Genomic DNA, 15,107 nt, shown 5'->3' with positions numbered 1-15,107 from the left:
TGCACCATCTGTTCATCGACTTTAAAGCCGCCTATGATAGCATAGCCAGGGTAAAACTGTACACGGCCATGAGAGAATTCGGTATCCCGACGAAATTAATAAGACTGACTAGGCTGACCCTGACCAATGTGCGAGGCCAGATAAAAGCAGCAGGATCACTCTCAAGACCATTCGACATCAACAACGGTCTACGACAAGGGGATGCGCTATCATGCGTCCTCTTTAACCTGGCCCTCGAGAAAGTGATCCGTGATGCTGAGGTAAATGCAAGAGGTACGATCCTCTTCAAGTCCACCCAAATACTGGCCTATGCTGACGATATTGACATCATGGGAAGAACCACCCGAGACGTACAAACAGCCTTCATCCAGATCGAGCAGGCGGCTGTGGGGGCGAGATCTTGGGCTGCACATCAATAAAGGCAAGACAAAATATATGGTGGCAACGTCAGCACCGAAGACGAATCATCCAACAACATCAAACCGCACTGGTCAAACACGAAGAAGAATAAGGATAGGAGAATACAACTTTGAAACCGTTGACTACTTCTCCTATCTAGGGTCGAAAATCACAACCGATAACAGCTACGATGATGAAATCCGCGCACGGTTGTTGTCAGCCAACAGAGCCTATTTCAGCTTACAAAGACTGTTCCGCTCGAAACGTCTCACCATAGGGTCAAAGTTCTTACTGTACAAGACTATGATCTTGCCAGTCCTCATGTATTCCTCGGAAACTTGGGTTCTTAGCAAGAAAAATTGCGAACTCTTGGCTGCGTTCGAGAGAAGAATCCTCCGAAGAATTTTTGGACCCCTACATGAGGATGGACGATTCCGTAGCCTACACAATGACGAAATCTATGAGCGATACCATGACCGTCCGGTTGTGGATAAAATCCGGCTCAATAGGTTACGGTGGGCGGGTCACTTAATCCGTATGGATGAAGATGATCCCACCCGGAAAGTCTATAAGGGCAATATCTATGGTAGGAAAAGAAGACGAGGCAGACCCTGCCTAAGATGGAGCGATGGCGTGGGCCAGGACGCCAGACAGCTTTTAGGGATATCGAATTGGTGGACCTCGGCGCAAAACCGGGATGTCTGGAGTTCCTTGTTAAGGCAGGCCTAGACCGGATACCGGTTGTTGCGCCGTTGATGATGATGATGATTATTTTGTAGTTGCGTACTAAAAACTAAGTTTTATCTTCATTAATCTCACTTACCGAAAATTCTCTTGTATCCTTTTCGACATTTCGTCCGCAAAGGCTCCATGTTACTACCGCATCATGGGGATACACTTTGGCATAGAATGATACAACATCCCCAGGAAAGCCCATACTTGGCAAGGGAGGTTTCACAATTTCTAAATTGTCGCCGATATGTATATTTTCCTGAATAAATAAATCTGTACTCGTCTGGCAATTTCCGTGTGCCGTTTCTACTACGCATGTATACAATCCAGAATCAATATCAAATGGATCTGAAATTCGTAGCGCCAAGCAACCATTTCCATGATCTATGTAGGAAAATTCATCTGAGTTCGGCAGATCAATTCCATCTTTAAACCACTGGTAAGTGTAAGGTTCTATGCTCTTAAATTCAAAAGTTAAGTCAGCTGATTGTCCTTCCTGAATGGTCGTGTGCGCTGAAAGATGGTTACAGATTTCTGGCGGGCCAACTGATATCTCAGCTGAAGGTGAGTTCAGGATCACAACAGTAGAAGAGGAAACCGTCTCCAAATCGTTTTGAGCCACACAAGTGTAAACACCTTGATCTCTTTCCTGGACGTCGTCTATCGTCAGCGTTATCACTGTGTCTGTAAATGTTATCGATGTTCGGGAATCTTCAATTATTTCCATTCCATTGTGGTAGAATTTTCGCGTAGGCACTGATGAACCTCTCAACATGCATGAAAGTGCTAGTCGTCCTCCGATAGTTGACGAACTTCCCATGAGTCTTCGTGAAAAGTAAAGATGCCGCCGCGGAGATGCACTATATGTTCTTATTGGACGTGACGTACTTTTCCGACCTCGTATAACATCCAACCTTGCTGTAGCTTCAATTCGCCCGTAGTCATTTTCGACGGTAATCCGGTAGAGACCTGCGTCATCGTAAGTTACTTCTTCTATTTCAAGGAATCTCAAATCATCTCGTTCTTTTATTGAAATTCTTGCAGAAGGGGTGACAACTGATCCATTTTTATCCCACGTTGACCAAGGAATGGGATGTCCACTCACGGCGCACTGGAAGCGTACAGTTTCCCCTTCTTCCACTATTTTATTATGCGGAATTGCTAAGAATTTGGGAGCAGCAAATTTTTTTTTCTTTGACGAAAGATCTATGCTTGTATTTCTGTAAGATAGTGTTAATGGTGATATGCTCCTGATCGGTGTGGTCCTTGGTGTTGATCGAGGTGTGGAGTGTGTGGATAATAATCCTTGAGGTCTAGATAATTGTGTGCTTAAGAAATTTTCCTTCTCTTCAGGCACATCGACTATGATACAGGCCGTCGAGTAGGCTCTACCAATGTTATTCGAAGCGACACACGTGTATTCGCCCTCATCTTCAGGGTAGATTCTTTCAATTGAAAGCGTTGCGCGTGAGCCATCGTAAGTAGTTACAATATCTCTTTGAGCAGCCAATACGCGGCCATCCTTTTCCCAAATTATTATCGGTTCCGGAACACCCCCAACGTAACACTCGAGAGTTACTGAGTCGCCGTCGCAGCAACGAATGTCTTTTAAATGCCGTGACACCGATGGTAACGTTTCAACATTCCTTAATATTAGAAATAGATAAAATATTGAAATTAGCGTATAATTTCAATTTAATAGTTTAATTATACCCGTGTATAATAGATCCCTTGTCCATGGCTCCGATTTTCGAAATATCTGTTCAAAGGAAGATAGAAGTTTTATTGGTATTTGCAAATCATGTCATGAACAAATTACCTTTTGCATATATCTGTAGGGAAATTATGGCCTTAACTTCTCCATGGCAACTTTTTGCAATGACGGAATATGTTCCAGTGAAGTCTAGTTTCGCACGAGGAATTACTAATCTGTATTCCGGCCCGTCTCCAACTCGTCGGAAGTGTGGTGCATCCTTATAGTAGTCAGGCTATAAAAAAGTTGCAAAAAATCTACATTTTTCTATGAACGATAAAATGGACTATATTGTAACCTGTTGCCTATTCTGGTGTTTTGTTAGATTGAACACACTTTTATTAACTTATTATAATATTTTGTGCAGGAGCGGATCTGTTTTCACTTGCACTACATCTTTACGTCCCTCTCACTTATTTCTGTGTCCTCATAATTGCTCGGCTGTCGCAAGTCAAAACAGACGTCTCGTGCGCCTCTGGATCTGCCTGGATGTCCTTTCTTCCGAGAAGAAAGGTTTTAACCAGGCCAGGAAGAACCTTTTGATCACGACTCTGACATCGAGGCTAAAATGCTGTTGGTTTCCCTCGAGGATCTCGAAAAGACTGCAGTGACCTCCGACAAGTGTCCATTCTAACTAAGACATGAGTCCAGGAGTTGAGATGCCTACACATGTCGGCCACGTTTTTTATATGGTTGGCAGGTGATGGCGGCTTCAGTTTCCGCATTGCGTCTGCTCAAAGTTGCAACAACAAACTGGGTCGCTACGGTGTCATAAGTTCTCCCCGTACACTAGCTCCGCGGAACTGCGGTTGCCCGGTGACGTTTGAAGGCGAAGAGTTTGCCTAACTCTGAGAAAAGGGAGAATTCGGTGGTTGTAACTGCCGACACACCAATCTCGACAGAGAGCCTCAGAACCAGACTGAAGGTAAAGTGTCTTTCAAAGGTATCGCCACATGCCGATCATTCAGTCAATATGTGAAACCATGCGAGTCTCACATAGGGTCAATTAAATTGAGATGGATTGTGTGTAAACATTTGGTGGGCCGAGGAAACAGCCCTATCTCTTTATCAAACCTAGTTGCTTGCCTCTCTTCCACGGGTATCTGGCCCGTAGACTGACGAAGTTCTTCATTTAGTATTGCCTCAGGCCACGATGGCAAGACGCAGAGATAGGTCGGCTTAACTTTGAAGCATCCGGTTAATAATGGTGCTCATTTGCTATGTGTACTACCAAGAACCAAAGATAGTGGTGGCAGGAAATGCCGCCCCGCGAGATAATGGAAAAAGTATCATAATCTGACTCTAGCCCCCTATAAAAAATATAAAAGGTCATAAATTAAGGATCGCTACTAAACAGGATTTGTTCAAGGTTAAAATACTTGTAATATCATCTATACTTTACCCAGAACCTGGCATACTCCTTACACTAGAAGATTGTGTGTTCATTAGTTTCTTTAACTTTACAAGTTCTACATATGTCCGAAGGTATGTTTCCAAACCTCTTGAGAGAGACTTTATTACATGTGTGACTGGTTTGAAGGCGATTCAGTAATTTTTCCTAGGAAGCTGTAAATACCCGCATGGCCTCCGGTTTAATTATAAGTAAAGTCACGTAAATGTTGACAAAAAATTTCCTTTCACCCATGACGCTACCAAAAAGTCATCCTGCCACTCCTTGTATGAGTGTTCCTGAAAGGCTTTCAGAATATCAACAGGGGAGGGCTCCACCAATTTCGTGGGATACGAAATCAGAGACTTGCTAGCCTCTACATGAACAGGTTCACTTAATGGGTGCCCCACATGAACCGAGCACCAGAGAATTTTCAGTTACTTAAAACAGGGGTCAGAGGCCAAGGCATGTATTTTCCCCACTAGTTTGTTTGAGTAATTTACAAGTTTGGAGAGAAAGCTACCTTGATGGCCTGAAAGACAGTAAGCACAGGCCGAACCATCGCACCTGAAGGCAGCATCGAACGCTAGGACCTCTAGACTCTCTAGATTCAGGACCATCAGCCAACGTACCACAAGCAGCCGCAACATGGGCCTTGTCACAGGTTCCTCCTAAATAATAAGACAAGATGACTTGAACCTTATTGGAAATCACGGGAACTTCATTGGGAACTAGAGTGTCAAACACGTCCCGGAACGACCTATAGATGTGTGTGGGGATTTCGTCATCGTAACTGTTAGCAATTGTGACTTTCGACCCTAGATAGGAGAAAATATCAACGGCTCCGAAGTTGTAACTGTTCTCATTTAACCAGTGCCATTTGGTGCTCATGTTTCTTTAGCTTTTGGTGCTACCAACATGTATTTCGTTTCGACTTCATTAATATGCATCCCGAGATCTCGCGCCGCTTGCTCGATCTGGACGAGGAAGATTGTACATCTTGGGTTGTTCTTCCCATAATGTCAATATCGTCAGTATAGATCAGTCGTTTGGTGGGCTTTAAGATGCCTGTTGCACTTACATCAACGTTCAGGAGGTCTGGAGCAAGTTTAGACTGGACACAGGTTATTGCGCCATAGATGATGACGATGTATGAAGTATACAGGCATTAATCTCTCTCTAATCAAATCCGCAAATAGAAAATGTCCATTCAATCAACTCAAAATTTATAACGTGCAAGCAAACTTCTTCTTCTTCAACAAATGATCTTCATAATCACCTGAAGAACGTTATCATAAATATGGCCACAAGCATATTTGGCCCCAGTCGCAAAAAGAGTCGGAACGGAACGGAAGAATACTGCATACCGAGTAATGTTGGATTCTCAAAGAACGCGGGTACGCGCAGAGACTTACCACGAACCGGCGAACGGAGAAGCGACTTCACAGACGGAAAAAGGAAGCCTGGGAAAACCAACAGGTCTGTGAAGCCGAAAAGTACAGGGAGCAGCCGCACCAGGCGCGGAAGTTTTACCAACAAGTCAGCAGGATGATGCCTTACATACTTCGATGCTCATCTTGCCGAGACAAAGAGGGAAATCTGATATCCAACAGAATGGGCATATTGGAGCGATGGGTTGAGTACTTTGATGAACTACTGAACAACCAAAATATCGGCGGGTCGGAGGTCCCGCCAACTGAAGACGATGGGCAAATACTGCCACCACCAAGTATAGAAGAAACAGTCGGTGCAATTCATCGGTTTAGAAGTCATAACTCGCCAGGACCCGCGAAATTACAGCGGAATCGGTTGAATATGGAGGCGACCAAATACACCAAGCGGTCCATCAACTTATACTCAAGGTGTGGGCCAGCGAATTAATGCCTGAAGGCTGGCAAAGAGGCATTACCTGTCTCATACATAAAAAGGGAGATATCACACAGCGCAGCAATTATAAAGGCATTACGTTGCTGAGTATCATCTATTAGATATTCTCCACTATCTTGCTAGTCCACATAGCCCCATACGCCCACAATATCATTGGCCCTTACCTGGATTTTCTCTCTGCAGCAAGCGATGGAAAAACAGTTGGAATACGGCCATCAGTTTCAACATCTTTTCATTGAATTTAAGGCCGCCTATGATAACATAACCAGGGTACTGTACACGGCCAAGGGAGAATTCGGTATGCAGACGAAGCTAATAATACTGACTAGGCTAACCCTGACTAATGGGCGACGCCAGATAAAAGCAGCAGGATCACGCTCAAGACCATTCGACATCAAAGGGATGCCCTATCATGCGTCCTCTTTAACCTTTTAAAGTTCATCCAACTACTGGCCTATGTTGACGATATCAATATCATGGGAAGAACGACCCGACACGTACAAACTGCCTTTATCCAGATCGAGCAGGCGGCGCGAGATCTTGGGCTGCACATCAATGAAGGCAAGACTAAATATATGGTGGCAACGTCAGCACCGAAGACGAATCAACCAACAACATCAAACCGCACTGGTCAAACAGGAAGAATAAAGATAGGAGACTACAACTTTGAGACCGTTGACAATTTCTCCTATCTAGGGTCGAAAATCACAACCGATAACAGCTATGACGATGAAATCCGCGCACGGTTGTTGGCAGCCAACAGAGAGCCTATTTCAGCTTACAAAAACTGTTCCGCTCGAAAAGTCTTACCATAGGGTCAATGCTCTTACTGTACAAGACAATGATCTTGCCAGTCCTTATGCATTCCTCGGAGACTTGGGTTCTTAACAAGAACAAGTCGGGAAACCGGAAGCTGGACGCTTCAGGTATGAAAGGTTTTGTGTATTTCTTTTATAAAGAGATTTGGGTGTGCATTTGTCCCATTAGCATGTAGCACATAAAATATGCATATATTATGTGAAAAAAGTCACTTTCAAGTGATATTGACATTCATGGTCTTGAATTTGCAGAGGAGCGCAGATTTGACCTAGTATAACTTTGTTAGTAATAGTGCGATTTTCACCAAATTTGGCAGGATCATGATCTATACTATAGCCTACATTGCTGCAATATTTTGTGATTCTGGGGTGAACTTAAGGGGGGTTTTCCTGTCAATTAGTAAAAATTATAGTAATATATTATTATTAACTTTATTTGAACAGGTATCGATATGGAGGGTATTTCGGAGCCTAGGCACCATATAGTGGCAGCCCTCTGATTTTTTCTAGATTTTTCGGTTCAGTAGTTCCTGAGAATGGGTTCGTTAAAAAAATGACCACTTTCAACCCCCCGCACTGCCCACCTTTTCAGCAAAAGTCAAAACTAAGACCGGCTTCGAAAAGTACTCACCGAGACCTTTAATTTGATATCCCATATGACTATATTTGATGAAAAAAAAATTTACACCCCCCTTTTGCATGTATGGGGACCCACCCTTAAATTCGTCGTAAGAGGATGTAACTCACTATATGCGTGAGCGTTCACAGTTCCCACCTTTTTACCAAATTTGGTGTCAATCACTACAACCGTCTCAGAGAAAAATGCGTGTGACGGACAGACAGACAGACAGACAGACAGACAGACAGACAGACAGACGGACAGACAGACAGACAGTGAACCGATTTTAATAAGGTTTTGTTTTACAAACAAAACCTTAAAAATTGTGAACTCTTGGCCGCGTTCGAGAGAAGAATCCTCCGAAGAATTTTGGCTTCCTACATGAGGACGGACGAGTCCGTAGCCTACGTAGCCTAACGACGAAATCTATGAGCGATACCATGGTCGTCAGGTTGTGGATAAAATCCGGCTCAACAGGTTACGGTGAGCGGTTCACTTAATCCGCATGGATAAGGATGATCCAACCCGAGAAGTCTATAAGGGAAATATCTTTGGTAGAAAAAGAAGACGAGGCAGATCCTGCCTGAGATGGAGCGATGGCGTAGGTCAGGATGCCAGACAGGTTTTAGGGATATCGGATTGGTGGATCTCGGCGCAAAATCGGGATGTCTGGAGTTCCTTATTAAGGCAGGCTTAGACCGGATACAGATTGTTGCGGCGTTGATAATGATGAAGGAAACTTCTTCTAAGATTTATTTTGATTCTAATGGCGAATCGAATGAAAGAGTGGCGTTCGGTATAATTGGACTAGAAATTGCAAAAAAAGTGGATTATCAGGAAAAGTGTACAAGGAAAAAATAATAGAGGTATTTGGAATTTGGTCCATAATTTTCCAGATTTTAAGTGGCTCTTGAACTGCATCAAATGCGGATTTCCACTTCTTTAAAGCTAAAATTTGCGAATTTCATACATAAAACATTTAGTGGCGTTTACTTCTACTTTTTCACCGTACCGGCACCACTATCGCATTCGGCACGTTTTCTTTTCAATGAATAATATTATACTCTTACAATGGAAAACTCGATTACCTAGTATGTCGTTGCGATATGTAATATATTATTTCACTTGTCACAAGTACGTAGATATGGTCAAGGTCAGTCTAGCAGAGCGGCAAATATGTCTTGGCTATGCAGTGTGCAAGTGTCTCATTAGTAGCGTTTAAAGCGAATTTCAGTGTCGACTATCTTCCAATTTCTTTTTGGGCTTCCCAAACATTGAATCAGCCCGATACGGTTTAAGGTACAACTTTAGAGAAAAAGGTGGATGAATAGTTGGAACTTTCGCTAACATGCATTTTCTCTACCATATTTCGTTTAAACCGTGTCAATCCAACCATACATATCTTTTTATAAGATCCCAAAAACCTGTTTTCGGATTAGAGGGATACATCTTTTAAAGAAAACATGGTTTACACCGATTCTTCTATCTAATGGTGTTTCATACCCTATATATACATATGTACATACATCATAAGACGTGTAATAATGACTTGGCGAAAAGCCAGAAGTTTTTCTTTGAAGAATTCAGAATGTTTCTCTGGACGTGTTTAGAAAACAATCAGTGATCTTGTTGCAATATATAATATTATAAATAGATATGAACAGCACAGAAGGGCGCAGTATAAACATTCCGATATTGCGTTCTGGTACGATTGTCTTTATTGTTTACGATGGCTTTGTTGGGATTCACCACTTGGTATTATTGCATTGAATTGCAGTCCAGGTTGTCTAGTTTGCCGACCATCTGTTCTATCCAACCATGTACGAGTACATTTAATTGTGTCAAATGCTATTTTTATTTTAAAAATTTCTTTCGCAATTCTCTCCGATATCAATTTGATCTAGTGTAATTAATTGCGCTTTTAAGGGAGAGGTTTATGTTACTAAAGTTTATATGCATGGTGGTCAATTGGATCAAGGACTATCTCTCCTTCAAGTAAAAGCAATCCAATACATTACGAAATCCTATTTTTCTAAAGCGAGGAGTTCACCTTTATAAGATTTTAAGCAGATTGAATTGCTCACATCCTAAATAAGAATGTGTTTACTTTCCAGCCATCATCTTTTCTCCTTGTTAATGGTGTTTAGATTGGTACAATGAATAAATGAACAGTTCAGTTGAATCTAGCTAGTTACTCTACTTACCTAAAATCTGCCGAAGTTGCAAAGGTACAACTCCGATTCAAACTAATTTTCGATTTATCCAAATTTCATGAACTGCAAGCGAAAGTCACTATGCCCCTATTGCATATTTCGATTTTCCATATGCAATACTTTCTCCAACTTCCAGGTAAACTACTCTCAACAGTCAATCTCGGACTTCGGACACTTCGAAACTTCCGAAAACTATCAGTTTTGGCAACAGACTAAGAGATTAGCAATGTTTCTAGTAAGATACGAACTTAGACGTATACATATAGTCGTAATTGATTGTAGGAAATATTTTCTAGTAACCGATCAACACCGAGTTCGTCGTTGCACTGTTTGATAAAATAACTCTCGATGCTTACACACTTGCCTCGGCATGTGGGTACGTATGTATATATATGTAGGTTACCTCTTATGCGAGTAAACATACTGCGAACGAAAAGGTTTTTCTTTTTGATATCTAACCCGTATAAGCAGCAATTTGTTTTTATAATGTTAAGGCGATCGTGTACTAGGTTGATAGTCGCATATGAAACGAATTAAAGCTCGCGGGTGTAGTGGATTCGCTAGGTATCCTCGAATATGAGTTTCACATTTCTACGTGTGCGATTTACGTTACAGGAACCGAAGATCCATTCCAGTGCTATGTAATAGTTAATCAACTAATAACTAAATTAGTTACTAACTAGGTAACTAAATAAGTTGTCAGCTGCACCGAATAATCAACAACTAATTATGGAAGTCATTTTCTAAATTCTAATTATAATTGAAATATTATGAAATATATAATGAAATCAAGCATTTCTGAAAACAGTTCAATTTCTGCCTCTCCATCTGTTGAATGTACCACTAGCAGCGAATCTGATTTAGATATGAAAAGCTCAGCATAGAGTAGACTCCTCAGTGGAATGCACTCTATAGTAAGCTTCTCATATGTGAATCAGATTTCATCGGTGCAATCAATTTTATAGAAACTGAGTGAATCAGAATTGCAGGCATCGACCATGAATCATTAAATGATAGCTTAGAATGCACTACCAAAGTAGGGAAAAGGAGTATCCTCAAAAGGGTTTGTGCGTTCAGCTAAATATATGTAGAGGAGAAGGTCTAAATTTGGCCCCTGCTGGTATTTTGGCCCCCTACGATTCTATGCGACACAAAACAGCCACAGATAAAAACGCCACTGTGCAACAACCACAATCTTAACAGCTGTTTTTTCATGTATCCATATGTCATTTAAATGACAAATGGTAGAGACAAATTCTAGTTTCTGTTCTTTGTGTTCTTCTAACTTTCTTCCAAGAAGATATTTGTTGTCGATATTCCTGTAAATGTGGCATGTTTAAATGGTGTTTTGTGCTAAAAAGTTTTTACAGGTTCAGCAGTATTACATATCAAGGTAATGCTGAAGCACGGCTTACTTTTCGTTTTATTTTTTGCTTTTTTTTTCTGTGATTGCATAAGTCTAATATGGTCCCCCGTTCGGTTTCGATTATGGCCTCCGGGGGCCATAATCGATGTTTGAAACACAAAAGTATTAAAGATTGCTGCATTGTTTCCTATAGATGCCCCGGAACAGCATTATGTTAACCGTAGCCAAAAAGAGGAAAACATGGGACCCGGAACAAATGAAAAAAGCTATAGATGCAGTCAGGAGTAAGACGATGGGTTACAAAAAAGCCGTAAAAATGTTTGGCGTATCGAGGACTACATTAAGAAGGTTGGTGCACGATCTAGGAGAGTCTGAAAAAATTGTTGAAAAACCGCTAGGCAGGAAAACTGTACTTCCACCTAATATAGAAAAGAAACTCGTGGAGTATATTCTTCTAATGGAAGCGAAATACTATGGTCTAACACGAATAGATGTTCGGCGAATGGCCTATCAGTTAGCTTTGAAAAATAACATACCCAACAATTTTACAAAGGAAATAGCAGGGCGTTCGTGGTTAGACCTTTTTCTACGAAGACACAAACACGAACTTTCTTTAAGGAAACCATTAGGAACATCTTTTGCCCGTGTTCAAGGCTTTAACCGTGAGGCAGTAAAGGAATTTTTTGAGATTTTGAAGGCGGAAATGGAAAAAATTCGATACCCTCCTGATCGCATTTTCAACGTTGACGAGACCGGGCTGACAATCGTTCAATCTAAAGTTCCTCAAATAATTGGGAAGAAAGGCAAAAAACAAATAGGTGCTTTAACTGCTGCGGAACGAGGATCATTGATGACCGTGGTTTGCTGTATGAATGTTTCCGGGTTTTTTATACCACCCATGATGATTTTCCCCAGAAAAAATTATTCCGATATACTTATGAAAGGAGCTCCGCATGGTGCTATCGGCAAAGTCCACCCATCCGGCTGGATTCAAACGAATTTATTCACCGATTGGTTTCGTCATTTTCTTTCTAAAACAAATCCAACTAAGGAGTCGCCTGTACTGTTAATACTCGACGGGCATTACAGCCACACTCGTAACATTGAACTTCTGGAGTTAGCTCATGAGAACTATGTAACAATAGTTACTCTTCCACCTCACACCACGCATAAATTGCAGCCCCTGGATAAAACCTTTATGGGGGCACTAAAAACCTATTATAGTGAAGAAATCCGAAATTTCTTGTTGCATTCCGATTGGTTGCTTAAACCCTACGATATCGCCGAATTGTTGGTCGAGCCTATCTACGAAGCTCAACAGAAGAAATCGCTGCAAATGGATTTCGCGTCACCGGAATCTACCCCTTCAATCCGCAGATTTTTTCTGACGCAGATTTTTTAGCAGAAGCTCAAGTTTATAACGATGAAAACACTTCCGAAAACCGCCCAGGGAGCAACACACAGGAAAATTTGACTGCATCGCAAAGAGATGAGTTGTTGCATCATCAGTTAAACATCATAGTTTCACCAGAAATTATTCAACCAATACCAAAACCTAAAAATAAAACTTCGAATCGAGGGCGAAGACACCTGGCAGGTACATCAAGTGCTTCAGATGGAAATCAGAATCCTGACAATATCCAAAGTCGTAGCCGTGGAGGGAAAACCACTGTCTCAGATGAAAATCATTTAGACACACAATCCGACAGCTTCGACGAAGGACCTTCAAATGATAAAATACCAACGAGCTTAGATGCAGAATGCTTATTTTGTGATGCAAGGTATTCAAATGACCAACAAGGGGAGGAGTGGATTCAATGCCAGGGATGCAATTTATGGGCTCATTGCGTTTGTGCGGGAAACGAAGGAGATTATTATATTTGCGATTTTTGCCGATAACTTTATTTTATATGTATTTTATCTTGATTTCGTTTTTATTATGTTCATTATTATTTTTTTATTAATGGATTTACTTAATTTTAAGAAAAGAAGGTAATTTATTGTTTATTTTTTACTTAATTGTTAAGTTTTGGAGAATATTTTTTAAAGAATTTTTCATACTTCCAATATGGCCCCCTGGGTGCCATATTACCCACACTTTACATCAAAACCAAAATTTTGGATACGTCGAAATATACGATTTTGTTAAAAATATATGGAATTTTATCATGTTTTTTCCTTACGAATCAATGACCAGGAGAATATTGAAATGCATAGCACATGCCGATCTTCATTTTTCTTTTCATGCTCGAAAAACAAAAGGGGGGGCCACATTTAGACCTTCTCCTCTATCTATTCCAGAATTTTCTGAAATGTAATATTGGAACTACATGTGTGTGTGTGTGTGTGTGTGCGGTGGGGAAGAAGCTACAGCTTCTGAGCACTCAGGCCGTGTTGGCTGATTGTACTCGCCATCCCCAGGCAACTGGAGAACATCGGCACCAAAGATCTGATGCCTGATGCGTCCATAGACGGAGCTTTCACATAAGAAATGCTTCGTGGATTTCGCTTCCTCATTACAGGATGGACACGTATCGTCTTGAATAATTCCTATTCTGAACATATGCCCAGCTAATGAATTATGGTCTGTCAGAATGCCCACAATACTCCTGCAAGTCCTCCTGCTTGTCGACAGGATGAACTTTGCGGTACGCATGTTCGGTTCTGGCAGGAAATGTTTGGTGTCTCGAGTAGCATTTAGGCTCTGCCACCTGTTATTGTGGGGAGCTTGTTCGCAGTTTTTGAAGACAGACTTAGCCAGTGCTACTGATACTCCAATTGTTGATTCCGGTCCCGACATAGGAGAGATTAACCACTCTTTCGCTAAAGCATCCGAGATTTCATTTCCCTCTACGCCATAATGATCAGATACCCAGATTAGTTCGACCGTATTGAATCAAGAGATAGAGTTCAAACGATTTCTGTATTCTTGAAAAATTTTCGAGGTGATCAAAGGACTGCTCAACGCCCTCAATGCAGCTTGGCTATGACTGCAGATTGCGATACGCCTGCCTTTCAACCGCTAGTCAGTCACCCAGTTTGCCGCCCATAGGATCGCGTAAATTTCGGCTTGAAAAATCTGTCTCAAAAAAAGCCCACTTCTCGTTTTTATTCGAGAGGTAGACTCCGGCTCCCGAACCTGGGGATTGACGTATGGGGACATGAGAATCGGAAGGCATTGTAAGAACTGGATTCAGTATTCCCAGCAACTCTTCCAGTGCTCTATGCCGCCACATCCGTTGTTTCCCCATAGATCTAATCGAATTGATCTATGAGCTGCTCTCATTGCAGGGCTCTGAATAAATATATCCAAGTGCGGCAAATTGAGTAACGCATTTAGAGCTGCGCCGGATAGGTTTTTTGCAGTGCGGCTAGTTTACGGTGAAAGTCTTCTTGTCTCACCTTAACCCACCACACTACGGATGCATAAACAAATATCGGCCTAATGACAGCAACGTATATTCACATTACCACATGAGGCCTGATCCCCATGTCGAGGTAAAGGTCCGTCTGCACAGTCCATAAGCTGTGAGAGCTCGTTTCATCTTTACCTCTACATGTTTGTTCCAAAGAAGTTTTTTATCTAAAGTCACTCCCGGGTATTTCACTACTTCGGAGAGTTCAAGGATAGCACCCCGCATAAAAGTTTTCTCTTTGTTATTAGATGGGGGCTCCATTGAAAAAAGGATGATGCTCGCAAGTTACAAGTTCTCATACAAATTTATTTACGACGACCCCTTGAGGAAAATTTAGGCCGGACACAACCTCGCACGACAAACTACTACAGTGGCGGTGGTCTAGACGCCCGCATCGTATTGATTACATTGGGCAAGTATCATTGAATTAGTAAAAAAAATCAAGAGAAGTCCACAGTATAGACATATGTATATTACTTTTGAATAACTTAATTAGGGACAGGCTCGCACCCAA

General features: G+C 41.6%; 1 protein-coding gene across 2 annotated transcripts in view; it reads right to left on the bottom strand.

The window, feature by feature from the left end:
* Window positions 1-15,107, bottom strand: part of LOC119651002 (myosin light chain kinase, smooth muscle-like) — a 29,864-nt gene that overhangs the window by 12,677 nt on the left and 2,080 nt on the right. The window contains exons 1-4 of one of the 2 annotated variants that reach the window (XM_038054298.1): window positions 9,803-10,143; window positions 2,951-3,119; window positions 2,845-2,890; window positions 1,223-2,777 (exon numbers count right to left, since the gene is read on the bottom strand). In XM_038054298.1, the coding sequence (XP_037910226.1) occupies window positions 1,223-2,777; window positions 2,845-2,870 (1,581 nt within the window). In that variant the 5' untranslated portion in view covers window positions 2,871-2,890; window positions 2,951-3,119; window positions 9,803-10,143. Of the gene's footprint in view, window positions 1-1,222; window positions 2,778-2,844; window positions 2,891-2,950; window positions 3,120-9,802; window positions 10,144-15,107 lie in introns of those variants that run through there. The other variant, XM_038054292.1, reaches the window with a different exon arrangement.

The sequence above is a fragment of the Hermetia illucens genome, chromosome 1, assembly GCF_905115235.1.
Source record: "Hermetia illucens chromosome 1, iHerIll2.2.curated.20191125, whole genome shotgun sequence".
NCBI classification, from domain to species: domain Eukaryota; kingdom Metazoa; phylum Arthropoda; class Insecta; order Diptera; family Stratiomyidae; genus Hermetia; species Hermetia illucens.
The sequence above is the reverse complement of the archived record's forward strand: the minus strand, read 5'-3'. Positions and strand labels throughout refer to the sequence as shown.